Source organism: Botrytis porri, assembly GCF_014898465.1.
Source record: "Botrytis porri strain MUCL 3234 chromosome Unknown BPOR_009, whole genome shotgun sequence".
NCBI classification, from domain to species: Eukaryota; Fungi; Ascomycota; class Leotiomycetes; order Helotiales; family Sclerotiniaceae; genus Botrytis; species Botrytis porri.
The window spans coordinates 1,650,866-1,678,771 of NW_024066083.1; the positions used below are offsets into that span (position 1 = coordinate 1,650,866).

The 27,906-nt window shown below is 43.4% G+C and overlaps 10 protein-coding genes across 10 annotated transcripts; 4 read left to right on the top strand and 6 right to left on the bottom strand.

Annotated features, from left to right (window-relative positions):
- Positions 1-747: 747 nt before the first annotated feature.
- Positions 748-3,532, bottom strand: EAF01_007296 (uncharacterized protein; the record flags this gene model as incomplete). Its single annotated transcript, XM_038915551.1, has 2 exons — positions 748-3,332; positions 3,409-3,532. The coding sequence occupies 2 exons, from the start codon at positions 3,530-3,532 to the stop codon at positions 748-750; spliced, it is 2,709 nt and encodes a 902-aa protein (XP_038769189.1).
- A 652-nt stretch (positions 3,533-4,184) lies between these two features.
- On the top strand, positions 4,185-4,607 carry EAF01_007297 (uncharacterized protein; the record flags this gene model as incomplete). The annotated part of the gene is made up of 2 exons (XM_038915552.1): positions 4,185-4,294; positions 4,496-4,607. The coding sequence occupies 2 exons, from the start codon at positions 4,185-4,187 to the stop codon at positions 4,605-4,607; spliced, it is 222 nt and encodes a 73-aa protein (XP_038769190.1).
- A 989-nt stretch (positions 4,608-5,596) lies between these two features.
- On the bottom strand, positions 5,597-7,661 carry EAF01_007298 (uncharacterized protein; the record flags this gene model as incomplete). Its single annotated transcript, XM_038915553.1, has 6 exons — positions 5,597-6,092; positions 6,148-6,234; positions 6,288-6,883; positions 6,933-7,109; positions 7,166-7,367; positions 7,447-7,661. 6 exons carry the CDS (start codon positions 7,659-7,661, stop codon positions 5,597-5,599), a joined length of 1,773 nt encoding a protein of 590 aa, XP_038769191.1.
- A 1,299-nt stretch (positions 7,662-8,960) lies between these two features.
- Positions 8,961-10,764, bottom strand: EAF01_007299 (uncharacterized protein; the record flags this gene model as incomplete). The annotated part of the gene is made up of 3 exons (XM_038915554.1): positions 8,961-9,461; positions 9,512-10,164; positions 10,281-10,764. 3 exons carry the CDS (start codon positions 10,762-10,764, stop codon positions 8,961-8,963), a joined length of 1,638 nt encoding a protein of 545 aa, XP_038769192.1.
- A 1,136-nt stretch (positions 10,765-11,900) lies between these two features.
- EAF01_007300 (uncharacterized protein) lies at positions 11,901-12,827 on the top strand (the record flags this gene model as incomplete). Its single annotated transcript, XM_038915555.1, has 1 exon — positions 11,901-12,827. One exon carries the CDS (start codon positions 11,901-11,903, stop codon positions 12,825-12,827), a length of 927 nt encoding a protein of 308 aa, XP_038769193.1.
- Positions 12,828-13,559: 732 nt separating this feature from the next.
- EAF01_007301 (uncharacterized protein) lies at positions 13,560-14,392 on the bottom strand (the record flags this gene model as incomplete). The annotated part of the gene is made up of 5 exons (XM_038915556.1): positions 13,560-13,860; positions 13,915-13,976; positions 14,029-14,072; positions 14,172-14,221; positions 14,379-14,392. 5 exons carry the CDS (start codon positions 14,390-14,392, stop codon positions 13,560-13,562), a joined length of 471 nt encoding a protein of 156 aa, XP_038769194.1.
- Positions 14,393-14,666: 274 nt separating this feature from the next.
- On the top strand, positions 14,667-15,838 carry EAF01_007302 (uncharacterized protein; the record flags this gene model as incomplete). Its single annotated transcript, XM_038915557.1, has 6 exons — positions 14,667-14,669; positions 15,022-15,046; positions 15,122-15,204; positions 15,253-15,358; positions 15,442-15,629; positions 15,680-15,838. 6 exons carry the CDS (start codon positions 14,667-14,669, stop codon positions 15,836-15,838), a joined length of 564 nt encoding a protein of 187 aa, XP_038769195.1.
- Positions 15,839-18,127: 2,289 nt separating this feature from the next.
- EAF01_007303 (uncharacterized protein) lies at positions 18,128-20,850 on the bottom strand (the record flags this gene model as incomplete). The annotated part of the gene is made up of 4 exons (XM_038915558.1): positions 18,128-20,313; positions 20,366-20,398; positions 20,454-20,699; positions 20,748-20,850. 4 exons carry the CDS (start codon positions 20,848-20,850, stop codon positions 18,128-18,130), a joined length of 2,568 nt encoding a protein of 855 aa, XP_038769196.1.
- A 1,462-nt stretch (positions 20,851-22,312) lies between these two features.
- On the bottom strand, positions 22,313-23,846 carry EAF01_007304 (uncharacterized protein; the record flags this gene model as incomplete). Its single annotated transcript, XM_038915559.1, has 2 exons — positions 22,313-22,765; positions 22,827-23,846. The coding sequence occupies 2 exons, from the start codon at positions 23,844-23,846 to the stop codon at positions 22,313-22,315; spliced, it is 1,473 nt and encodes a 490-aa protein (XP_038769197.1).
- Positions 23,847-25,712: 1,866 nt separating this feature from the next.
- EAF01_007305 (uncharacterized protein) lies at positions 25,713-27,271 on the top strand. The gene is made up of 3 exons (XM_038915560.1): positions 25,713-26,207; positions 26,261-26,804; positions 26,926-27,271. The coding sequence occupies exons 1-3, from the start codon at positions 25,979-25,981 to the stop codon at positions 27,140-27,142; spliced, it is 990 nt and encodes a 329-aa protein (XP_038769198.1). The 5' UTR covers positions 25,713-25,978; the 3' UTR covers positions 27,143-27,271.
- Positions 27,272-27,906: the final 635 nt, after the last annotated feature.

A 27,906-nucleotide genomic window follows, 5' to 3' on the forward strand; every position in this document is an offset into this window, starting at 1 on the left:
ACAGCCCATTCATCTTCTCTCCGCATCACCATTCCCATTCCCCGCTCCCATTTCCAACAAACCAAGAACAAAAATCCATACCCTTCCAACAAATCCTCAACTTAAGATTGCGATTGACACGAAGAAAGGGGGATTCCTAGATTTGCGCAAAGAAGTCCCACCTTCTCGAGAGACACAAAAGAGCAATACAGGGAATACCATTGTACATTATACATCATGGTTCCTTCTTTCCCGATCAACCATCTTTCCACCCCCTCATCCCCTCATTGTACATCACCCACATCACCAAAGCCCAGAGCCCAGAGCCAATCCTGTACCCTATTCTCATTCCAAATTCCCATTTCAAATCTTTAGCCAGCTATATTTCACTCCTCTCCACCTTCTCTACACCCACTCATCCCATATACGTACTCATGCAAAATCAATTGTAAACCCATTGAAAAATTGAACCACAATCAAAAGAAATACACACACAATATAGTATTCCCCCTCCCTCCTCAAAATCTTTAAGATATGCTAGGTGTCATAGCTATATACATTCCCCACACTCAATCGCCCTCGATATGGGATATGATATATCATATGCATTCGCCGAAAGGCTTAATCCACAATCCCCAGAACCAGCACCTTCATGATGCATATTCCCCAAATATTCATCTACAGGCAGGCCACTCGTTCCCGAGCCAGTACCATTCCATTCCACCCACTTCTCCCCAACAATACAATTCCACATTAATAAAAATCAAATCACCTATAAACCCAATTCCCTACCCATAACGCCACCAGAATCCCACCCACTCTCCATCTCAAATCCGTGCTCACACCTCTCACAATTGCATTTCTCCACCATCTCACTCCCGTTACATTCCCATTCGCATCTTCACCCCAGTTCTCAAATCTAAAACTCTTACTCGGCGTTCCCTCTCCATCCTCAGTCATCGGCAACAAGTCCGGTTTCAAAGTTGCTCCCAAGCCGCCCAATTCATGACTCGAATGATATTTTTGCCCTTGAACCTGCCCACCACTCGCACTACCTCCATTCCAACCTCCATCAACAATCCATCTGGTAATCGTCTCCGTAGCTCCCTCTACCCTCCAAGCAACCCACGCAAAAACAACCGTAAGTAACGCAGCCTCCGTCCACCTATCCCAGACCCCCAATCTCAAAACCCCCTTTAAATCCGCTGCCATCCAAATATGACTTTGCAAAACAAAAGTCTCCAACGAACATCTTCCCAACCATGCAAAAATCGCCGAATGATAACTCCTCAGAATGCTATGAGAATTTCTTAGGGTGACAAATGCAAGAATTGGAATCGCGGATATATAAGGATGCCACCAGAGATAGTCTTCTCTATCTGGAGATCGTTGAGTTAAGAGGCGGAAGCCAGGGAGGAGAATAACCGAGGCTATTATAGCAATAGTCTTGAATGGTGTCGGATGGCGGGCCACGGGTCGAAGAAGGATGTCGATTTTAGATGTGCAACTTACGGAGGCAGTTCTGATGCGCATGAAACGTAGATAGAGAATTGCTGTTGCCATACCGATATACACAATAAGCATATCCATTCCAGCGCGGTATCTCCATTCTTGCATATTCCATGAAATGGCAAATGTGTACTTCAGTATGAAAGCTAAAACTTCCAGAACCCCAGGGATTTTAATAAAAGCCGTGGTAAGACTAGCTGAAATGAATATCTTCCCCAATAAGAATCCGGTGCTGGAATTCTTCTCTTGCTTTACCTTCAAAGTAAAGTAGACTACCAAGAACCAGAAACTGACAAGTGGAACAAAGTAGTGAGCCATATAATCAGTACGCATCATATATGCTAGAGCACAAGTAAGCATATTCAGTCGAACTAGAACACTGGCCACTCTTGTGAAAGAATAATCTTCCTTCCTGAGAAAATACATCGCATGTCCATATCCTGTCATGAAAAGATATCCAGCGACAAGATTTCGCATGATTTCAAACAGCCATAGAGTTTTTGACCCATGAGTATAGTGATAAATAAGAATTAAGAATTGCATCCAACCTTTCCACTCATCCGTTTGATCTCTCGAAAGAAATCCATAATCGAAAGCATGAGCTCTAACTTCATGATTACCTTTGGAAGGACTCGAAGGATTGTTCATTCTAACGGAAAGAAGACCAGCGATAAGTACAGCAGAAGAAGCTATAAAAAACTCTCTCTTATGAAATTGCTTATGCTCTTTCTCAAATAATTGAGTTCGATCAGCGTAGTAGCAATGGCAAATTGCCAAAGCAAATGTCATAAGAGCACCAAGAACTTCTGGTTGAGGTAATAGACGTCCAATTCTTAAGAAATGCTTACGGCGCAGTAAAAAGACACTAGGAAGTAGTATCATTCCAACCAAAACAAAGAGCCATTGAATCACATTAGGCTGTCGGTAGTTATTACAACAGGTTCGGTCGTAAGGATAGCCTCGTCCAACGGAGTCTGCATTGCAACGAAGGTTAAGCAAAACATCAGCTTTTCGATGGGCCACGTTATCAACCACATGCAATCCACTCTCCTCATATTCTCCTTGGCCAGCCCAAGTCATGAGCGAAAAGCTCCAAACGATATCAGCTTCCGAGTGTGCAGAAACCTGTTGTAAATAATCGTTCATTTGATCGATCTTTTCCGGTGTAATAGTCTCCTCTCGAGAGGGCGATAGAGCCTGATACCAAGGTACCTGTACCGGTGCTAAGAGTAAGAAATTCGGAGATTTCCTCTTCGAAGGAAACGATTGTGATGCTGCAGCCCGCAAAGCATGCTCTCCTCCATCATGATCCATGAAAGGGATAACATGCTCAATCGAATCTCTGAAATCCTTGAAGTAATTTTCCTGTCCATGTCTCGCATACCACAACCCCGGAGCCCCCAACAATATCAACCCAGCACTCTCATCCGTTTTCGAATCTTGCGCCGGATTTGCATTAAAGCTCTTCAATTCTCGGTCCAAACCCGTAGAATTGAGATATGGATCCCAAATAAACTGGACCGTAACGCCCGAAGAACTGAATTCCAAATCCTTGTGTTTGTCCGCCAAATCCAAATCCAAATGCTCTGTGATCTGTTCCTCAGCTCTTCTTTGGTCCATCTTCTTTGCGACTGCCCAGAAAATCTGTCGTGTGGTGGAATCTCCAACAAAGACCAATCTGCGTTCCTTGAAACATTCTTGTATGTCTTTCCGCTTGTATTCATGCATCATACATCCTGGAGGTTGCCAATTCTGAAAAGGATTTTTCGAGCTCCATCTTGGACCTGGATCTAGCCATTGGCCTTTATTCAGTAGCGCACCACATTTGTATGGATCGGAGATATCTGCGAGTTGGTTATTAGCTGTGAGCGTCTCGGAGTAAGGGGTTGTGGGCCGAGGAGAGTTGAGATGTTGCCCTACCTATCCAGCAGTATCTATAGATAACACAAACAATGATAACTGAGATCAGAGCCCGAAAAGTCTTCTCAACCACCGCCGCAATACGGGTTGGCGCAGAAGGAATCGTCACTCTCAGACGAGACATTCTGCACAATGATTCAACCCTTCTATCAAAGCACTATCGCATCTATTAAACCGAATGTTGGTCGTCCTGTCCTTCCAATCCAATGCGGTATGTATCGCAAACACAGCAAATCAAAAAAGAAGCCCAATGCAGATTTGAAAACAACCAACTAATAAGGAAGGCTATCAATCGATCGAGTGACAAAGAACGCAATCCACTCTCATTAAATCATTCAGCATACAAATCGTTCTTAACCTCAAGTATAAGTTACCTTTTCTTTTTCCCTGAATGTTGCACCGACAATATGGCGATGGCATCAAGAAGGAAGACTCAACCTCCACACCTGTTAGAAAAGAAGGCGAAAGGAATAAAGAAGAACATAACTTCCTGATCCAGGAACAAAACCTAGTTAATTCTGTTCGTCAAGAGAGGGTAGGTCCATCCCATCCAATTTTGAGGAAGAGTCTTGGCTTCTCTCCATTCAAGCCGGCCTTGCTCGAATCACAAGCGTCGTGCCTCCATCCTTGTACTGGATGGAAACAGGCGTGATTAAACATTTCTGAGATGTTACCCAATGCGTATTTGGGCATTCTCATCTTCTCATCTTTCTCCCCGCAAAACCCAAGCCCGGACTTCATAAAGTAACACCACAACTCCATCCTTCACTGCAATCATGACGCCTATGGACTTTCCAGCCAATAATCCTGTCGCTTCAAGTCTTGCCAATACGGATATCAGGCACATCGACAATGTGCCAAGCAAACCTCACAGCCATAAACACATGTCAGCCTCCTGCAAAAGATTCTTGGTATTGAGGAATATGAATCTATTTTATGTTTAAGTCTCTTCTTTCACCAACCAGATGTACTTTTTTATATTCAGCTATCTAATCCTCAAAATCCTCACAATTCTCTATCCAATGCATTCTACCCCCCCATCCCACCTAATCCGAGTTTCCAACTTCCAACCCTCCACTCTCTAAAGCCTACAACCGAAAAGAACCAGTCCCAAGTTCCAACAAGCCCGCCAACCGTATCCCCCTCCCAAACCAGCACCACCATCCGAGTCCCGAGTGCGAAATATCGAAAAGCCTTAGAAAAGTGGGATCTATTATCTAAATGGATTGAATCTCAGAATTAAGCTTGCCTTAGCTTATCTTAGCGCCGAACCTTCATCGGAGAAGCTTTATCAGATACACTATAATGACACACACTCACCCAGCGCCGAAAATATCGGAGCTTAGTTTGTCCGAGTTAAATTCAACGATGGAAAAAGAAAAATTCTTTCCGTTTCATTTCTTTCGCGTTTCGTTTGAGCAACAATCTACGGGAGATACCTTCTAAAAAGTGATTGCTTGGAAATCAGCACTCACTTGTTCAAGGTGGGTACTTACTACCTACCCAGGGATATCACGAACTGCATATCCTAAGCCGTTCACGTACCCTTCTTTCTTTCTTTCTTTCTTTCTTTCTTTCTTTCTTTTCTTCTCTCTTTCTTTCTTGCCAGTGATTCCCCTTCACCATCTGTATGCATCCTCAAGCAATACCATTACGACAGGTGTAAGCACGCAAGAAGCTCTAGCACCCATATATCAAACCACCAACGGTAGAGTATCTTTCCCTCTCCCTTTCCCTCTCCTTCCCTCCTTCCTCCCTACCCCGTCTTCTGCCTCGCTCGGCCAGCTTTTTCCCAAAGCCGGTCTTGAGCTGGATACCTCACCCGTGGATCTTAAACCATCCTCGCGTTTGCGTACAAGACAAGAGCGAACCTAGCAACGACCTTTGAGTGCGGACCCTTCTTATGCCACATAGGAGATGTTTCGCAATTTGTAGTTGGTACATCCATTGATTGACAGAATTCATGTTAAATCGATGAAGTAAAATTAAGGAATTGAAGTCTGAATTGACCTTCACAAACAGTCAAAACTTAAAGTTAGAAATTAATTGCCATTCATTTTGCTCATTTGATCATTATCTACTTTTTGGAAATGTACCACCTTCCTTCTTTTAGTGTAGCTCCTCCTAGCAAATATCTTAAACTCGCAGCAAGATTGTATTTCACCCTCTGCTCTGTTCCTCATGCAACTCAATGCCAAGTCCTCTTTGATTTCTTACTTTGCGGCTTAAATCTCTTCTTCATACCTCCACTTCCACTATCCCTCCCTAAAAGTGACCTCTTTAATTCCGTCTTCGCGAGACTTACTGGGTTTGGTCCATTCAAAGTGGTGTTGTATGTACTATTTGATGGCAAAACCTCGAATTGGATTGTTGCGTTGCCTTCTCTATACGTACTCTTTTGCGTTCCCGTCGTCAAGTAAGTTTTGTTACCATCAATGCTAATCAATCCACTTTCGATATCCTTTCTTCCAATGACTCTTTCGAAGATTTCGAGAGAGGCAAGAGGTTGGTAGAAGGGAACTTCGTGACCGGACTCGTAGATGCGGGAGAAGGAGAAGAGTCCAGATTGCTTTACTTGACCGTGGACGATGGAGTCAGAGGTGGTAATATTGGTGTAGCCGGCGAGGGAGAAGTTGGTGGCGTTTACCTCGTTAGCGACTACTTCTCCACCTAGCCAGTTGCAACTGGAGATCTGTGTTAGGAGGGATCTAAATTAATGTTGGTACTTGAAGTGCTTACTTGTAATCGGCATCACCAGCCATCATAGCGACGTAAACTCCTTGGCTAAGCAATGCTCTGACTGCCTCAATAGTACCAGACTCTCGACTGTAAAGAGATTAGTAACCTTCGTGAAGTATGTGCTTTTGACTTCCACTTACTCATCATCACCAGTAGCGGTGAAAGCATTTCCTACTGTACTTGAAGAAGTACTGAAATTCTGGAAAGCACCAATAGCAGCTTGGACCTTTGGTGTGTTGAGATATGATGTGTAGTAGCCATATGGGAAAGGATCAGGTGTCAATTCTCTCATGTCATATTCATCTCTTCCCAAATAGGTGTCAAAGATACTTTCTACGAGATCAGCACAGAAAGTATCTGCGGCTTGACAAATCTCATTGATACCTCTCGCTGCACAGTCTTTGACTTGATCGACACAGTTTCCGGCACCATAGAGGTTGTTGTAGAATTGGGCTTGTACACTCTCGTTGAAAGGAGAATAGTCGTATGTGTTTCCAGGGTAGACGGTAAAGTTGTAGTAAGCTTGGTATTGGATCAATGGGTCATACCAACCATTTCCGATGAGAACTGATTCAAGGGAGATTTGATGAGCACCGGAGATGTTCTTCGCGTTTTGAGTTTCAATATACTCATTGTATATTGGACCATAATGACCACCATAGCTCTCAGTCGCAAAGTGAAATCCATTTCGAGAGTATTCAGGGAAGGCACCCATGAATCCTTGCAATGTTTTCCACTATGTTTACATCAGTACATCTCTTTGAAAGACCTAGATCAAAACTTACGAAGTTGGGAGCTCCAGCCTGGGTAGAATTAACCGTGAGACTTTCATTTCCATAACTGTAAGTTCCACAGTCCGAACCCTGTGCATAGTCTGGACAAGTAGCATTTGGCAAAGTGATGATGTAACCCGAGCTAGGATCAACATATCCATTGACTGGAATTGAGTATGAGAAACCGACCTGGCAATGGGGTCAGTTCACGAGTCCATCGCCTCTCTTCTCTCAATTTCACATACCTGAGTAGGCTGATCAATATAAATCATATTGCTGACATTATTCCAACTATAAGGATTATTGATCACACTTCCTTTTGCATCAATGTAACACGGTCCATTTTCCTCAAAAAGACCAATCATAGAAGAAGAGCCCGGTCCGCCGTTGATCCATACTGTTAATGGAGCCTCCGAAGCGTTGCCGTTACGGGTTTCGAAGAACCACCTAGAGGGATGTTAACATAAAGATTATTTAGGAATGATGAGAGTTTGGTCAAATCTAGAGACCAGAGGTAGCAACATACCAAAAGACATGTTGATCTTCCTCGACATCCACATATCCCGAGTAACTCTTAACACCTTCCTGCGTTTCACAGATACCAGTTGGGACTTCTTTGTATCGAACTGGTAAATCAAGGTATCCAGTGGCATTAATAAGATCTGTAGGAGCCTTGACGAATTGAGCAGCAACTGATGTTGCTGCTGTGAGAAGGATGGGTACCCGGAGTGAGGAATACATGACGATGAAGTGACATGTATTGATTGACGGTGAGAAGGAGAGGAGAAGAAGAAGAAGTGACAAAAGGAAGATAAATTAATCAGCGCTACCGCCCTGCTTATCAATTACTGAAGATAAATCTTGAGCGGGGTTTTTCGCAAGCACCCAATGCATTTTCCATGCACCACCAAGGTTGTATAACTCACGACGTAGACTTCCTGCATATACTTTCTTAATTCACCTCACAAGCTACAATAGCTTCATCCGAGCTCACCCCTACCTTATCTTGCACCCCAGATACGATAAATGCAAAATCCCCATAATTCGTAACTCATTAAATGGAGATCGGGACGTGCTAAGATGTCGTCGACATCTCGAAAAGGAAGGTACTGAAACATTGTAACTTCCATCGTCATCGAAACCTTTCATCACGATAAGACAAATACTTCGTACACCTCGGAAGAGTACCAGCCACCCATTTTCAACATTTTCAACGGTCAATGCCTCATTGTATGTAATCAGTACCCAGGTACCTACCTAAGCAGGGTAACAGTGTACCGGTATCTAAGGAGTATCGTGGGAACATTGTCATGACTTGAAAGTTGATATTAATGAGCGATTGTGATTGAGAAACAGTACGATAAGCTACGAAGTCTTCCTAGGAATTAGTATTAATTCACAGCTTAAATAAAATATCTACAATGTCCCATATCAAATTCACCAATCAAATACTTCCAATCCCCAATCAAAGTTCAAGAATCAGATGCTTTCAATGTGTCAATTCAAGTGTGACAGTTAGGTGTTCGGAATGTTCTAACTCAGATCTCACAATTCGATGCTTTCAATCTCTCAATCAATATCGGACGATTAAATGTTCCTAATCTATCAACTCGGATAGGACAATTAGACGTTGGGTAGTTTGATAAGTTATGCCAATTCATATTTGACAGTTGGGTACTGTGAATGTCTATCCTACTTCAATTTTTAAAACAATCAAATGCTTTCTAGCTTCCTCATTTTCAGGTTTCGAAGGGACTGTGTGCTTGAGATATAATCATTATCATTATCCATTGAGTAGACAAACACCAATAGAAGTAAATCAAATAGAAGGGTGGTCACTGCATGAGTAGAAGTTCATAAGTTCATGTGTTTAATATCAGATTAATGTGTATCCGTGTTATTCCATTACTGTAGTACAATCGAAAGAAAGTGTCCGATTCCCATCCATGCCATGCCCAATCTCATCGCAATAAATACAATTTGCTTCCTTCATTCATCATCCGTGTATATTCTAGTCTAAGATAGCCAATATCTAATGATCTAGAGAGTATAATCATTCAACCATTTGTTGAGGAAATCCAACGAAGCCTCAGGTTGGTCCATTGGGACCATGTGTCCAGCACCAAAGATACGAGCAAATGTGAAGTTACCACTGCTCTTAAAGGTACCAGTCTTGTCTCCGTTCTCCAATTGGAGATCCTTGGTCTTGGCGGCGTTGAAAGCCTTTTGGCCAGGCCATTCAAGAGCATCAGTCCATGCTTGGTTTCCAAGCCAGTTGCAGATGAAATCAGCATCACCAGCATAGATCAAGACCGGGATTTGCTCGAGGATACCTGGTACCAAACGGTGGAAAGGTTGCATCCAGTCACCTTGGAAAAGGAAGTTTCTGTTGATATCAAAGTTGCAACTGTCGTAACTGCTGACTTCAACACCAAGCTCTTTTTGAACATCAGCCTTGTTCAAGAACTCGCTGATCCAGCCAAGGGCAGAGTAGCACAAGTTGCTGGTGTCTTCACATTTGCCACGGACATCATAAACATTCTATAACGTATTAGCATCTTGTGTTTCAAAGATTATTTAGTTTAACATACCTGTCCAGTTCTTTGGTAAGGTCCCATCATAGCATTGTTGCAGTAAATGCTTGCTGGGACACAAGACCAAACGCTCTCGCTGTCGTAGCAGTTTTGAATCAAGCTTTGGCAACGTGGAAGAGCGTTATCCATAGCTTGACATTCACTGGCACCGAGAACGGCTGGCCATCCACCCTCTCCACAAGCCATTGGTCTGTAGTGTTCATATTGTGTAAGTCCATCGGTCAAACCGTTGCCGATAAGAACGGACTTGAGGTTGATGTTGCGGTTCTTGTGGGATAAGATCTCACTGGTGAAAACTGGAATGTAATGGCCGGCATAAGATTCACCAGCAATGTGAAAATCTTGTTTGGCGTATTCAGGGAATTGTTTGAAGAACAAGGTGAGAAGAGCATAAACATCCTTGCCTGCAGCAATTGTGTTGCTAACAGATGAACCACTGTATGAGTATCCAACGTTGACCGGTTGGTCAAGGAAGATGACGGAAGCATTGGCGTTCCATGAGTATGGGTTGTTGTGTAATTTGAGGTTCTTGTCAATTGAGGAAGGACCAAGCTCGAGGAAGAGACCGGTCAAAGAAGAGCATCCTGGCCCTCCGTTCAACCAAAGAACGACTGGATCATTCTTAGGGTCGTTTCTAGATTCAAAGAACCCTGAATCTTGTTAGCATATTCGTTCGTAGTAGAAAATCATATTGGAAGGGATTGGTGTCGTTGTGATCACGAAACGTGCTCCATTGTCAAGGCATCGAAAGAAAAGTAATACTCACAATAGAAAAGATGCTTATCATTCTCCTCGTCATCCAAATAACCACTGTATTGTTTAACAGTATCAACGCCGAGCTTACTAGGATCAACCTTCTTAGCTCTCATGTTGTATTGCTCAAGCTTTCCATCAATTTCACGCTCCTTCTCTCCCTTCGCGTTCTCAACCCAGACACTTTGAATATCTGCGCCCTTAACAATGTAATCCCAAGTAGAATCTGGTTTTCTTGTGTGAGGTTTTGGTTGAGAGAAGAAGGTAGCTTTTTCCATCGCCTCCGGGAAAAGCATCGAAACTTCATCCCAGATAGCTTTGGCTTCGGCAGTCATGCCTTTCATGGAACCAGTGAGTTGACCCAAAGATTCCATTGATTTAGACCAAGCATCAGAGACCGGCTTTGTTGCTGATTCGAATGGGTTCTGGAGAATCTGCTGTTGAGGTATGGATGCCGCAGCAGCGCCCATAAGGACGGTTGATGCGAGAAGCTTCATGATGAAGTGCAATGAAAGATAGAGGCTGTATTGTTGTAGTTTTATTCTATTTTATATGATGATTTCCAAAAGAGATGGGTGTTATGATAAAAGGATAAAGAGATGGAAGAGGGAAAGAAGAAAGAAGCAAGAAGGATGAAGGGATAGACGGGATCTTTGAATAGGAATAGGGTTTCAAGGCGGTAACTGCTGAGCAAGTTGTTAGGGTAACCAAGAGCTACCCAAGTTGCTGATGTGCTCGTGCTCGTGCCTGGTACGTGTTGTGCTCGTGCCTCAATGACCTAGGTAGCAAGGCACCCTTGGGAGTTGGAGGTTGGATGGATGCTTATCAGTCCAGCCATGGGAATTCCCGCATCCAAAAACAAATCTATGGTGGAAGAATGCTTCACCATCACAAGATCATTACTTGGGTTAATATCATTGATTGGATATCTATCAAATCATCCATTTTATGATTTTACACCTTTAGCTATCATATTGATTGTTATATCACATTACCTCGAATTATCTCGAAAATCTCAATGTAGAAGTTTGATATATCTCTCCAGCAGTTTAAAGAGAAACCCAGCGTATCACAACAGAGTCTGGGGCTAAGATTCCCCTGACGCCACTGCATGGTTATCAATCTGTCAAGGTACCCGCGATGGACACATGACTCTGGTCTCAGACTTTCATTCACCGATAAAAGCATGATTCAGACATGAATACCTAGGTGGGTACTACTAGCTATGATGGCTGTACGGTAAAGGAGACTTGGATAGAATCGTTGCTTCTTCTCATCAATGAAGTGACTCATGATGAAGATATCTTACGAAATGATCATACCTATTGAGGGATCTCTCTATCTACAGGTTACTACAAGTCCACATACAACATTGGATTCATTCTTCCATCCTGATCCCCACTAAGATAAGTGTAGATGATAAGCTCAAGAGTCAAGACCACCTCGGGATGCTTGGAAATGACGGCGAAGTTGATATCAAATATGCCGTGCCTTTATTAGTGACTCAGCCCTTCCGCGCGGGGTGATGTAAGGGTAAACCCGCGCGCAAAAAAGAAAAATCTCACAGACCATTAAGAAAAAGAGATATTCCAAATTCCTTTTTTCCATCAACACCACCTTGCGAACCGTCAAGATGCCCATCAATCAACCCTCTAACCAGATTAAACTCACAAACGTATCCCTTGTACGATACAAGAAGGCAAAAAAGCGTTTCGAAATCGCCTGCTACAAGAACAAAGTACTCGAATGGCGTTCCGGCAACGAAAAAGATATCGACAATGTCCTTCAAATCCCTAACGTTTTCCTAAATGTTTCGCGAGGACAAACGGCACCGACGGCCGATTTAGCAAAGGCTTTTGGAAAGGATACTCCAGTCCAAGATATCATTCTCGAGATATTAAACAAGGGAGAACTACAAGTTGGAGAGAAAGAACGCCATGCACAGTTGGAGCGAGTGCACAATGAAGTGATCAGTATCGTAGCCAGTAAACTTGTGGATCCAAAGTCGAAGCGCGTGTACACTACGGGAATGATAGAGAAAGCACTCGAGATGCTCAGTTCGCAGGGTTCGCAAGCACAGGAAAAAGATAAGAATCTGGGCAGCGAAACTGCAACTCCGACGACAGGAGAAGAAGGAGAGGCGAAGCCAATACCTAGGGCGAGAGAGCATGCTTGGACGGGTGTCGTGGCTACAAAGAGCGCGAAGAGTCAGGCGTTGGAAGCGATGAAGGCCTTGATTGCTCACCAGCCGATTCCAGTCGCGAGAGCGAGGATGAGGTTGAGAGTTACATTACCTACCAAGATTTTGAAGCAGGTTGTTAAGGTTCCTGGACCGAAATCTGCTGATGAGGGAGAGGGCGATAAGAAGGAGACGGTCAAGGATAGAGTATTAGGATATGTGGAGCAGGTCGAGACTCAGGATGTGATGGGATCAGAGTGGGAGGTAGTAGGGTTTGTAGAACCTGGTGCATTTAAGGGATTAGGAGATTTTATCAGTACGGAGACGAAAGGACAGGGAAGAGTCGAGGTGTTGGATATGGCTGTTACTCATGAAGATTGAGAGTCCAAGTCTTCTGTTGTAACTTGGGTTTGGTATCGTTTAGCGGGTCTAGAATGGCGTTGGGGTTAGCAAAAGTAGTTGACATTTTACTTGTGGTTATATATCCTGTACCGGTAGCTTGATTGACTCGTCATTTTAAGAATTAAAAAAAGTTATATCGTACATATGAGCAGATATAATCACAGCATTTTGATATAGTTCAGCTATAGGAGAATGATCCTATGCAGCTTAAAGGTCCGATTTAAACATTCCATGCTTGAAGTTCGTTGAGAACAAAACGTGATGCCGATTAAGCCTTCAGTAATTGCCACCTGCTCCTTCCAAATCTAGAATTCAAGGGCCATTAAAAAGCAACCTACTTCCTTCTCTTTAAAGAAAACTATAATAGACGAAGGGGTAGCATAGAAAGTATAATCGCCTGTACTCTATAATATATGCATAGATAACAATTTCAATCACAATTTTGGGGCGTTTGCAGTCCAGATTCTTTGTAAAAACAGATCTCATAATTCGTAGGCATACCTGGAAATCAATCTTGGCACATTGTTCTGAAAGCACATAAGATTGTAGTGAGGCCATTGATGATTTATTGTTTCCTTTTCATGAACTGATTTTCCTGGGGCATGCCCAGTAACAGCATCATGCTGTAGAAGCTGTTAAGCCAGATGTAAAGTACCAGTCCATCGCAAAAGCCACACTCCACCCAACCGTAAATCCCAGAAGCGCAAATATTTAGTTTCCCTTCTTCTTGGAAACACCGACGGTTCTACCTCTGCGACCAGTGGTCTTGGAGTGTTGTCCACGGACACGGAGACCCCAGTAGTGACGGAGACCACGATGAGCACGGATCTTCTTAAGGCGTTCCAAATCGTCACGGAGCTTGGAGTCGACACCGTTAGCGAGAATTTGGGAGTCCTTGCCGTCTACGATATCGCGTTGTCTGTTGAGGAACCAGGATGGGATCTTGTATTGGGTTGGGTTTTGGACGATGGTAACGATTCTCTCGAGCTCTTCGGAGGTGAGTTCACCAGCGCTATCATTGATCAGTCCTTTGCTCTTCTATTCTCGTTTCCAATGTGTTCCATACCGCTTGTTGAGATCGACATCAGCCTTCTTGCAGACCAAGTTGGAGTAACGACGTCCGACACCCTAAAATGGAATTAGAATGATAACGAGGCGATGGGAATGATGGAATGCTCGCCTTGATTTTTGTTAGGGCAAACATGACCTTTTGCTTTCCCTCAACTGTTCAGGAAGTCAGTTTTGTGTTCAGGAAGTAAAATCTGTGATCAGAAGTGCCGGCCACGGCCTGGGCCTTGAAAATGAGAATTTTTGTTTGCGCACCATTGGTGTTCAATAATCGAAGGATGTATTGAAAGTTGGACTTCTCCCCACTGTAAATATACTGTCAGTTAGACGTTCAAGACAATTTTGATATTAGGGGTCCGAAAGCGATCGAGCTGGAGCGCAACCTCACTGAAGGTCACAAAATTTCTGCAGCACCTCACGATCGGGACCTCATAAAATGGGAATTTTCGAAGGGGTACTCGCGTAACTAAACTCATGGTGGGCGATGAGTATCTTGATTGTCGATGGTGTCGAGAGGAGTTTCGAGAGGCAGAAAGTTCAAGAGGTCGAAAAAGTTCGTACAATTCGCTTCACTTCAGGAAAGTGCAAAAGTCGTTTTTAGCGCGCTTTCCGTATTTGGCTTAGTCAGGTCATGTGTTTAGGGCAAACTACAATCAAGCGAGCCAAAACGGAAGGAACTCCCAAAAATTTAGAGCATCAAGATCATACCGAAATTTTCCGTACTAACGACCGCAGCAACCAAACGTCAAGATGGTACGTTGAATGTGTTTTCTATTGTTACTCTGGAGGGTGTACGATTGTTTGGAACCAATTGCGACAATTAGATGTTGGAGAATGGATAATTGGGGACTTGGTGATGGAGGGGCCGACTGCAGGGAAATTCTAAAGCGCTGAGCCAGATCTTTGGCTCAACTGATTTGGAGAGTCGCTGGTGGTGGGAAGAATTTATTGCAAAGAAATTTGACGCTGTTGGGTCGAGTTCACGGTCCCTTTGTACCGGGTACATGGCGGATTGCGCTGGTTACGGAAGACTTACTTGTGCTGTCATATTTTGGATATACAACTTTTACTTGGATGAATTGCTAACCAAGATATCTGCTTATAGGTACGATACGCTGCTACTGAGATAGGTACGAAAATGCAATCGACTTTGCTTGCCTCCGAAAAACTTACCTCCCAAGGGTAATTGCTGACTTTATGATCAGAATCGGCCAAGAGCGCCAGATCCCGCGGTTCTTACCTCCGTGTTTCTTTCAAGAATACCCGTGAGACAGCACAAGCTATCAACGCAAGTTTTCGAAGCCCTTACGATTCGACAATTACTAATATTGCGTAGGGATGGAAGCTCCAGCGCGCCGTCAAGTTCCTTGAGAACGTTCAAGAACACAAGGAGGCTGTCCCAATGAGAAGATACGCCGGAGGAACTGGACGTGCTGCTCAAGGTACGTTCGAGCATTGACATCAGAAGGGAATCGAGAAATTCGGGTTAGAGAAGAATGGAAGGCTGATAGGGATATTTCAATAGGAAAGCAATTCGGTGTTACCCGTGCTAGATGGCCAGTCAAGTCCGCCGAGTTCCTCCTCGGTCTCTTGAAGAACGCTGAGGCCAACGCCGATACCAAGGGTCTCGATACCGGAAACTTGATTGTTAAGCACATCCAAGTCAACCAAGCACCAAAGCAACGCCGCCGAACTTACCGTGCTCACGGTCGTGTAAGTTTATATCGAAAGCCTACGATACACCCAAAGCTAATATTCAATAGATCAATCCATACATGTCAAATCCCTGCCACATCGAATTGATCTTGACCGAAGGAGAGGAAGTTGTTCAAAAGTCCGAGGCTGTTGTTGGACGTGAGACCGCACACTTGTCTTCAAGACAACGTGGTGCTCGTATCCGTCAAGCTATCACTGCTGCATAGATGTTCTCTTTTTATGGTTGGCTGGGGTTTGCGCGATTGGGCATTGATATGAAGGTCATCATACAAGTGTATTTCAAAAAATGGATGGCTTGTACAGGTGACATATTGCTGCACTATAAATGAACCATTAAATGAACTTCTTGCAGAAAATTTAATTGCCTCTTGACGAATTTATCTGACTCATGCCACGGGTGCTTGTGATATTTTTGCTATTTGTTATCGAGTACTGCCAAGTCAGGCACCATTTAACGGGAATTGATAACCCTCAAGCTCCAGGTTGCATCAGACGCTGTCCATCAAATGCAAGTCTCAATTCTCTCTCACGAGACAGACGCGGGCCTAGATCGTTCTAAAACGATTGGCAACCCATCCAGTCATCAACAGAGCGGCAGTTGGCTTTTAGCGTTAAATAAAGTAAATCTCGGCACCGTCAGAATCTATATCTCAGCCCTCCATAATCCGACACACTCAAAATGAGGCCCTGTCTACTTGTAGCAACGTTCCCGTCAAACATCCTCAATATACACGGCTAGCTCCTTCTTTAGAATCGAATACAGCAATAATTTCATACCTACAGGACACAATTTACATTCCGAATATCTCGCTCCCGGTTTTACACATACAAGTCCAAGTCTGAACCCCTTCTACGCCTCATGAAATATAGCCTAGTGTCTCAATACAGCATAACGAGTCAACGCCGTTTACTGCCCAAATGTTCTTGGGCTTTCAATAAACAGGAACTTAGATCACTTGTCACTCTTCCGCATGACTGTTACCTTCTACATAGATACATCTCACACAGTGTTTCCTCCAAGATGCCCAACACCTACGCAAGCTTTCTCATTCAGTCCCTGCCGCTCCCTCCTCTTCGCTGCTTATCTATCTCACTGTTTCTTCAGCCCTCGAGCATACCATCGCCCTTTTAATCTCCCACCGTCCATCTCCCATATTCCCATACCCCCTCAGGTCCCCACCCTACGCCATCCAGCCCTCTCAGCCTCTCCCATTCCCACCCCTCTTAAACATGACTACCTCTCACACCCTCATTCTATAACCCTCATTCTATAACCCTCATTCTATAACCCTCATTCTATAACCCTCATTCTATAACCCTCATTCTATAACCCTCATTCTATAACCCTCATTCTATAACCCTCATTCTATAACCCATCTAACCCACTCCATATAACCCACCCTCCCAATCCAATACTATCCAAATTCAAATCTACATTCCTTCCTCCCTTCCTTCCTTCTTTCTTTCACGCCCTCTTCTCCATCATCATCACCAAACTTCTAAATTCCATCAGCCTTCTAATCCCACCCATCCAATCGCGAATAATCGCAACCCAGGGCCCTTTTTCCAACCACGATTATACCTGCTCGATGGGACACAAGGAATCAAGACAAAAAGGAGGAGAGAGGGAGAGAGTAAGAGAAGGAAAAATGATTGGCAAGCGGGGTCAGATCAGGACATACAATTAATTATCAGAATAGATTTACTCGGAGTTCTCAAATAGCCTTCTCGACTGCAATCTACAAGCATCGCTTTGAATCAAATGCAAACTATTTGAATATTGAATGCATTCCGAGTATTGCAATGCTCTCCAACATCAGAAGCTATCCAGACCATCAAACACCTTACACTCATCATTATCATAGCATGCAATCACATCACATCAACGCACTACATCATTCTAATGAATTTTCATCATGTACATGACACACTATTCCTACGAAGTAAAAAGAATTTTCCGACTATCTTCGTCGTTATCACTCATGTCAATTCCCAGAGCGCCTGAAATATTCCATGTCGGCATTCCAATGATTGATAGATATCAGCAAATCTGTGATACAGAAACTGCATCTGGTCTAATCGATGGTGTCGAACACAATTCTTCGTGATCTTGGCTCATCCGACACCTTCACTAAACTCCCCAATGATTTTCCATATCAAACTCCCGTCCAATCCAGATTATAAGTCGTGAGACCAATTGTTTACCCTAATATGCAACCTGAAATGCAAGTTTGAGACAACACCAAGAGCCCATTCGTTATGCTTTGGTGTCATGTCATAAAGACCCCGCCATGCTGCCCAGAAAGAAGAAAAGAGGTGGTAGTATACAAGAAAAATGTGTATGATAAAATAAATCCGTCCTAAGACATCCTTATCCCACAAAAACACACCCTAAAGAAAGAAAGAAATTACGGTACCAGTAGGATTAGTAAAATGACAAGGTGATTGCAATTTGTGCCCTTGTAAAACATGAGAACAATCATTGATGCATCAAATCAAACTTCAGAAGCTGAAGTCGAAGTTAGAGCTGCAGCTACAATGGACCCATTGAATCTACCACAGCCTGCGCGCAGGATCCCATCATGATTCGCTTCAGTTGCTAGCCGCGTAGGTAAGTTTCCCCAACCAAGAGTCATGTTCCACGCATTTTGTAGAACTTCAACTTCAAGATCGCTCATCGCGTTTGTTATTGAAGCAAGTAGGCTGTCACCCGGCTTCATCATGATGCTCTCATAGTCATTGATTCTCTTTGTTACTCCGGAAGGTACGGATCCCCGATGCTCACCACCACCTTCATGGATTGCCGATTGATTGAATTCAAGAGGAAGTCGGGCATATCCACATGACTTGAAAACGAGTTTTTTCAAACTACTCTGAGTTCTGGGTTGGGTTTCTTCACCAAATTCGTTGGCATTGCGCAAATCTGCCAGTCTATTACCAGGAGACAAAGTGTCAATAACCTGAGCCCAGGAACCATTGCGAGGTTCATTGAGCCATGCTGGTTGGACATTTGAATTGGGCATGACCGCTGGCAACTGAGTTGCTGGCGGTGCTGCTGCTAGAAATGGTGGCACTGCAGCCATGTTGGGCGGAAACAAGGCAGCATGTGCAGCAAGATGATGGTTATTCGCGAAGCCCATGTTTACCGCCATATCTACCGCCATGGCTTGTGCCAAAGCATTTTGCTGGTGATTTGCTCGAGGCATTGGGTGTTGTCCAGGGCGAATGAAGGCGGTCAATGAAACCGAATCAAGTGTTAAGGATTGAAGGCTGCATTGTTTGAGATCTTTGACAAATCGCGTGAACATATGTGGACTTAACCAGCAGTTCTTCAGTGACAGATTCTTGATATAGGGTAGTGAAAGAACCTCCTTCTCTCCTTTTCTACTAACCATGCTCATTGAATCTGAAACTATGGGAGCAGCAAGTATATGCTGGTTCCGGCAGAAGAGACCAGGAGCGTACTCTCCACCGCCGACCCATTCAAAATGTAAAGACTCGATTTGCTGACGTCGAGATATTTGTTTGGAAAGGAGCTGAAAGACACCAATGACAGCCTTGGATGGGCGTAACTTGATATCTTGAACCCAACCGGTAGGAAGTTTGACAAGTTCACGCCAGTCGGGGATTATGCCTAGAGATAGCTCAAGCAAATTTGGTATACTATCCCAGAAATCGTCGCGTACGAGATTGGGTAAATGTCTATTTGGCAAGCGTGCGATAGTAAGTTTTTTAACACCGGCAAATGTGATAGGACTGTCAATAACGGCAATAGTAAAAGTCTGCATAAATGCTCGTTGTGCCCATTCGAGTTCAAGTAACATTTCTTTTTGTGCGCCGGTGAGTTCGTTCGGCTTTAAACAATGGCACTTTGGTGTTGACTTGCGCTTACGACCCGGGGCGCCGTTAGATCTGGGACGTCCAGGAACATTGTTGAAAACGTTGCCTTCGCTTTGACCATTACCCTCGTCTTCACCATCAGTTGAAACTCTATCCTCGGTGTTCAATCTTTCATCATCATCATCATCATCATCATCATCATCATCATCCTCTTCTTCTTCTTCATCTCCCACTGCAGGATTGCCAGTTCCGAAATGGTTTCCGAGTATACGAGCAATACCCTCTTCGAAATCGGCATAAGGAATGGAGGGTGCATTAGGGACTCCAACCTGTCGAACTTGTGTACGTGCATTTGCGGAGCCCGCGTCGGAGAGAGCATGGTCGAGAGATTGGTTGATTTGGTCGCTAGCGAATCCTGATTCCTGGAACACTCTCTGGAGTAAGGAACGTGTATCGTTCAAAAGCTCTGTTCGAAAAGGTGGAGTGTTTTGATTTAATCGCACATTCTGCTTTGGCTCAGGTTCTGTTTCTGGTTCGAATCTTGTTGATCCAAATACCGTGGGTTTTTCGCCATGCTGAACAACTTTATGGTTAATGTCTGGTCCAGCAAGCCATCCCAAGCCCCCATCAATAGATAGGCCAAGTTCTTCTGCTGCTACAATGAATTGAAATGCCTTTGTCATGGTTCGAGTTTCATCAGCTTTCTGCTCTAGGCCCTCTAATTGTGCATATCTATTATATTCCTGGAATGGCCATTTGTAAGAACCCCAGAAAGTTGTGATTGTGTCGTGGTTATGCTTTACAGGAGGTTTAGTCAACTTTGCAATATCGACTTCGAAGGCTAATCAAGTTATTAGCAATTTGTCAATAATCAAAAGGGTGAAATGATATACACATAGCAAAGTGTCTGATGTGCCGACCGAAACCTAGGTAATGTTAGTAACGCTGAAGGTTAACCAAATAAAGATTACAACGATATACCTTGAAAGATACGCATGCCCTTGTCTTGTAACAATATTGAACTATGAGAAGTGGACGGCTCGGAAGTGATGCCATAAATCTCTGGTCTAAATGGAACCACTACATATTTGAAGAGGTATTCAGAAACATTTGCTTCAAACTCACGATTTACCAATCGCATGTTATGGATGGTGGATCGAGGTAGGTTCATGATGATGAGATTGAAGATCTCCACCGGGACTTTATTGGGAGGCCAGCCATTTTGACCTACTTTGGTTAATGAATTGTATTACGAGGATGAATCCTAGAACCTACTTGTTGTCATCGTCATGACTTCTTTTCCTTTTCCTTTTGCCGTCTGCGCCTGGTCGGGAGTTCTCTGACTAAGTTTGCGACGCTTTGGAGAATTGATATCCATTGTAGGTGAGAATATACACAAGTTCAAGCGAATTAAGGTGCGGGGCACAATTATAGCAAGACAGGAAAGAGCGAGTCTGATGTCCTTCAATTTTCAGTGCGAGGTACGGTGAGGATTTTTTCGTTCTGAATAAGAGGAATAGCAAGAGAGTATTGCTCTTAATTTTGTCGGTGATTGCAATTGTAGTCATGCACTCCTGTGTGCCGTTATACGACGATAATCTTCTTCAAAGAATTGTAAGGTTACCAAAGAGAATTGAGGAACACTCCTGAGGAAAGAAGAGAACCCAAGCAAAAATCTGTGGTTCTCTTATTATCAACGGAACCCCAAATCTTTCCGAATACTTTTTGTAGATACTTTTGATGGAACGGAGAATTAGTTATGAGGGATGGGATGAAATGTTGTTGTCCATTAGGCTGAGGTTTGTCTGCCCCTCAGGTGGAAGAACGTCATGCTAGTTTAGTTCGGAAGTGCAATTAGCGTAAGGCTGTCTGCAGCCTTGTCTGTTGATGCCTAAGGCCACAATCCTTGGACTTACTCTGGGCCTCTGCTAGGTTCCTTGATATGTGAATCTTCTGATACCGGTAATCACTTCATTCATTACATTCAAATATAGTTTTACTTTAGAAGGAACTTTCATCTCAACTCTTACATTTCATATACCGGACACATTGTCTAAATTTGACGAACTCGACGCTTTGGTAGTCCTTTCAAATCTAATCTTCTTCACACGTATTCCTGACAGCTAGAAGGGTCCGGAGATGATGGTAGCCTTGCAGAATGGTACAACAAGGATACTAGGATAGATAGAGTACATTTGTCTAGGAGTCACGCGGGTAAGTCCGTTCAAGAACTCTACATCAAGAGCGTTTTTGAGACGAAAGGAGAATCGGGCATCTCAGTCAAGTGTGATTATTCAACCAAGCTCAATGCTAACCTTGATGTCTTTTCATTCACAGTGCGCCGCGGTATATGATTACAAGAGGGGCCCGGGGGGCTGCTAAATCGAGGTCCCGGAATAGCTAGAACGATTATCTCATTCAGTTTTTGATCTTCAGAGACTCGAGAGATTGCTACAAACACTTAAACTTCGATTTTTTGTCCAAGTTATCGGTATTCTGGGTCTACTAAAATTGCGAACTAATCGTCTTCTTCCCGTTGTTCTGCACCAAAGAATACTTACGAAACCTCACAATCTGTCGATCCTCTATTCTGTGGTCTTGCAGACATAAGACATGCTCCAATGTGTAGTTATTTGTCTATTCCAGTGTCTTAAACTACATTGAGAATTATGCTTGATTCTCATGGGACTTCTCGACAACACTGCATAATGTTGATATTTAATTTGAGGAACCTGTTTCATAGACTTGTGATCTCGAGCAAACAGCATATCAACAATCAGACTTTTGATGGAAAAAGTGGTTAATAGTCTCAAAGACTTCCGACGAAAGTCGACCTTCCATCAAGCAATTTTAGCACATCTGCCTATATCCACCCCTGCTCCATTGTAGAGTTGCCTCAATTTTGTTCTAGGGTTTTCTCCTTCAAATGATGAGTCGAAACTTGGCGTTCTAGATATCCTTGACGCATGTCTCTTTAGAATTATGCTCGATGGCGAATTCTCAGCGGCTGGTAACGACAGCAATAAATTGTCTGCCGATTTTTGTTTGGAGGCTGTGGCTTCACCAGATTCATCCTTCATTGCTTGAAGTGTTATATCTACCCGTGCTCCATCTAGGTACGTACTATGGGACCATGCAGATTCCAGTCCTGGAAGAAATTGCTCTAGCTCGCGCATTTCGACCCAAGTTATTGTATCTTCGGTCATAGCAATATATAAATCTTCAATTTTTCCAAACCCGTCAAGGACAGCGCAATATTTCTTCAAGAAGTCAACATCATAATCACTGAAGGCCTGCTCGGTTGAAGTTAGTATCGCCGACACAAGCAAAAGAAAAGCTCCGGAGCATACTCACTAACTGTGCGTCTAGTTGTCGAAGCATCGGAAGGCCTCTTAAATTTTTCACATCACAGATCTTGGCCACAAGTGGTTGCCAAGGCCTTCCTCGCAGGACTGGCTCAAAAGCAGAACACACGGCCTCCTTAAAAGAATCACCATTTGTGTCGGGCACAACTATCTTTTGATGCAAACCTCGAGATAGGCATCTTTTGTAAGCTGCCGTGTCCTTTTCAAAGGGGAAAGGCTGGGATGATGTGGGCATAAGGGAGACGTGTACAGTCCATGAACCAGTTCCACATCGATCACCCGAAAGATCTCTTTCCGGGAATTCCTGACCTGATGCAAAACCATTTGTAGGCGTTTTAAAATCCCCTATAGCACCACCTTCTCCAGACTTTGTCGTGTTCTCGATTGCGATCTGCAAATTTGCAGTAGGAGGCGTCGATGCTTTTCTTCGTCGAGTCCTCTTTGGAGGTGCGAAAGTTCGCGCTGATACATTCTCAAGAGCGTCTACTCTATCTTCTACTTTCATTGACGCATCGTCCAACTCGATCATCCTAGCATGAATTCTATGTACGTCATCCACTAATCCTTCGATCCGATCATCGTGATATGGTGTTCGCTTGTTCAAGAGGCCAACGTTCTGCCAAAGACCGCCGATGCCACGGTGAATATTTCTTATCTCAACTTCGCGTTCCAAGTTCTCTTTTTCCACAAGCTCTTCTAATTTTGTAAGCCGATCAAACAAGCCAACTCTCCCTATACGTCGTTCTCGATGTAGCTCCTCCTCGAGAGTACCAATCCTCAACTTCAACGCATCTAATTCTTCTTTACTAGAAAATTCTGGGTCTGAATTGTGATATACTGCCTGGTGTCCACAATGACACAAACTGCCTGGAATGGATCGGTTGGATGCAAATCCGACGCACGCACATCGCAGCTGCTTTGATTCAGGATGTAGCAGAATGTATCTGCAACCACCCTTGGGAAGATGTGAATCATCAGTATGAGTTTTGTCGCAATGGGGCTCGGACATGCTCGTAGCATCTGATGCTATAAAAACTAGAAGACTTTCAGGAGGAAACTCGACATCAGGGTTTTGAGAGAGTTTGGTGCAATGATAATTTAGTTCAGAGTGGCTGATCAGTTCCGTCAACGTTCATCCGTTCAATTTCAGTCTCAATTGCTCGTTACACTTTTCAAGATGTCATTGGGGTGCATTGAGTTCCATGAGCTGATCAACCTTGTTGTAGTACTCAAAGAGTCCGAAATTCGTGAAAGGTGCTTCATGATGTGCGGAACATTCTGGTTCATATTTCATGTTAATTGGTATGGGGTTATCAGTGATCAAGCCTACAAAAGTAAAGGGTGTCCAGGGTCTAAAGATAAGCACCCCTAGCCATTTGACATGTACGACCAACGCGGGTGAAACGAAATCACCCATTGGGATTAATTAAAAGACTCATGCGGGATACTACCATACCTCCCTCAATTCAATCAACGTTCCCGGTAGAAAAGAAACAGAGTCCAAAAAAAGAACACAATCATATCGTAAGGTAGATATAGTTATGCAGAAAAGTGGACATTTGTGGGATTGATCTAGATTCTGGAGAAATCCCCACGCTTGTACTAAATTTTGCAAGCATATAGATGAATTCCTCTGATCCCGGGTATATTGTACTCAAGCAAAACGGCCAAGCGGGACGAACCGCAACACTCTTTTCTTCATTGGGCTCGAAACAACTCGAGACTTTTGATAGCCTCTAGACGTTGTTCTCTCCTCTCTCCTCTCACCTCTCACCTCTCACCTATTCAACAAAGCAGACCTTGGTGAGTAAATTACAGGTACACCACATATATTGTCATAGAAAACCTCTTATGAAATTACGCGGCAGCTCGCTCGACAAACCTGCCGTGTTGCAACCGCATTGATACCGACCGAAAATGGTCGAGCTTGACGCACTCCGAAATCCCGGATATTTAATCATATTGTGACCGATCTGAAGGACTGCAATATATATACACATGTGAATGGGACATTGAAGAAATCCCGCCAAGCTCCCTTATACCATGAACCTATCATCAGATCCTTCAAAATATTGCAAATCGAATCACGAATTGTGCAACGCAGTATGAGAAACGTGGGGTCTGCGGCTCGTAGCCAGTCTCTCGTCTCTCCGATATCGAATTTTGTCTTGGATGGCACCGATATTTCCCGCAAGAAGATAGCAACTCCACCTATCCTCGCACACCATACTGATCAAGAATTCAGAAAGCATTGGGTGGCTTTTGATTGGAGTGTAACTTGACAGAAGTATGTGATGAGATAGTTTCTTGGTACACTGCTTTCAATCGGCAGGCATGTTTGTCGCAATATATAGGTGCGACATATTTGTTTATCCTGATAAGGTACCCCCCACGTTGTCAGGCTATTGTTTGCACGGCTTGTGTCCAGTACAATCCGATCAGTTGGTCTTCATCTCATCTGCTAACTGCACGTGATTCGGCATTCATCTTTTACCTTTGTTTAATTCAGATCGTAGGGAATTTCAGGGTTCAATCTTCTCTTGATCACATAACTCATCGTTGCAATCTTCAATTTGGATGACTTCATATTGTTTTATGCTTCCGCTCGTTGGTTGTCGCACGTGGTAAAATTGCCCCCTTCTCTACTCGTACACTTCAAGTGTACTTTTACAATATTAAACTCCAAGGATCCAAGTGGGTTTCGGCATTCAACTTTTCGATGAATACAGTATATTTACTTTAACCTTGAAGAGTCGCACTACCTACCCAATGTCCCCTAAACAAGTTTCATCATCCATCCAAACTTTCAAAAGTGGCTAAATTGGCAAGGACTTTTGCACAATCAAAAATGATGATAGCTCGAACCATGTATGTATACACGAACAGCTTCTCCATACACAAGGTCATGTATATATTAACTTTACCAAACTTTCATTGCATCCCTCTCATAGGCCACTACCTACAAGTGGGGTAGAAATCATGGGCGGCAAGAACATGACTGTCCCCCAATCAATCAACACCTGAGATACTTAGCATAATTGATACTTCTCTCATCCTCTGACTAATGTGCCCCTGATTTATAAATTTCAATCGTGTATATCCAAATTTACCTATTCAACACAAGTTGTGTCTTACCTTACAATGGGTGAACTAGACGAATTGGTGACTACTTTACTCGGTACTTTTACCAGTGGCATAAGACTTCTCCGAGCTCGTCGCAAGAGACAGAAAAACAGCAGTAAAATAATCGATCATGATAATTGCGAAGAAACTCTTCTCATCAAGTCATTCAAACAATCCCGATCAGATATTCGCGAGGCATACACAAGGGAATCCATCAAATCTGGTCCCAAATTCTCCGAAGGCGATGGTATGAATCACAACCCTCATATTTACAAACTCCACATTCTCATTCCAACCCAGCGAAAGCCCGCTCTTCACTATCTACTATATTATCCCGACTAAACACTGCTTTCACCTCCGCGGTAGTATTATTTACTCGCGGCAAAGTCAAGCCTGCCGATCAAGAACTCTTTATCAAACTCTCGAATCAATCACGCGCGGAAACAATCAACGCCCTCGATAGTCTCTCCAAGCGAATATCAAAATCTTCCTCCTCACTCATATCCCGTGATCCCATAATCGAGAGTAGAAGCCATCGTCGAAAAAGACATCAACATCAAAATCATAATCACATTCCCCCTCCTCCCATACCACCCAAACCCACCGCTTTGGGACCAGCCACAAAGAACGGTTGGATCAGACCCAAAACGAATAAAACAGATACCCCGAAATCGAAATCGGAACCCCAAACTCGGAAACCACCGCTCGCGAAATCAACACGTGGAAAGAAGTTGGTGACTTCGCAATCTATCACGCTACAAGAAAAACGAGAAGAAGAAATACCCAAAAGCGCAAAGGAAAATAGAAAATCGGGTTTCTCGTTTGCGTCAGATAGTACGAAACTGTAAGTTTGGTTCTATCTTTTTCTATCTTTTCCTTTTGTTTTTTCTTTTGTTTCGAGAAAAAAAGAAGAAACATTTACACCTCCCTAAACCCACCATAACTCACCACCTCCACCCCTCTAGCGGCCAAATCCCAGACTCCAGAATGGCAAGACTACTACCTGCTACTGGTACTAGTACTTTATCGCAGCATGATCAAAATCCTCGATACTATCCCACCGCGGTCGCATTCCCCTTAGCGCCATATCAGCCCGAGCCGCGGAAACGAAGATTTGGCATGGGGAAACTATGGAAAAATAGACCAGGGGAGGAGGGGCTTGTGAGTAGTAATGCTAGTTGAATAGCTGTGATATAGTATCTCTTATTTCGTCTTTCGTATCTCATTTCACGGGCATCTCTGTGTGTTTTTCATGATATTGAGATGATCAAACTATGTAGATAGTGAATTCTAGATTCTAAATCCTACATACTTTTTTCTATGTGGAATTTTTCACTACTCTAAATCTACACATGTAGATGACTGACTGACTCTAAGCTACCTTATTACCTAGGCTCTTGCATACACTTAACGAGATGACTAGCCTGTGTGTTCATACATATAGAGATTGATTATTTTTTTCCAGTGCAGTACGCAGGTAGCTAGTTAGCGCGTGGGAATCAGATGGGATACGGTGTTGATAATTGGGACTGGTGGACTTATAATAAAGATGCTACTGTATGTTATCTATACTCTTCTTGTATAAATTGTAAAGAGGGGTTTGGTGGTAATCTTACTTTTTGGAAAAGAAGGCTTGTATAGGTAGGTAGGTAGGTGTCTTTGATTTGCAGATTTGTATCGAATTATGAATTTTCAGGTAACTTATTCATTGAAAAGTTGATGGGGTTGAATATTTGTTTGTTTGTTTGTTTGTTTGTTTGTTTAAGTAGGTAGGTACCTCTCTCTCTCTCTCTCTATATATATAATCCACATCATAAATCCCTTTAACATCTCTGATCATTTAGAAATCTAACCCTCCATTCTAACACGATAATTTCAATCTCTCAGATAACTTTAGGTTCCAAATTCTAAAATCCAAAGAGAATTAACTCAATACATGTCTTGAG

Coding starts and splice junctions, on each gene's coding strand:
- EAF01_007305 (XM_038915560.1), top strand. CDS start 25,979: ATGGGTGAACTAGACGAATTGGTGACTACTTTACTCGGTACTTTTACC. Junction 26,208..26,260: donor CAAATTCTCCGAAGGCGATG/GTATGAATCACA, acceptor ATTCCAACCCAG/CGAAAGCCCGCTCTTCACTA. Junction 26,805..26,925: donor GCGTCAGATAGTACGAAACT/GTAAGTTTGGTT, acceptor CCACCCCTCTAG/CGGCCAAATCCCAGACTCCA.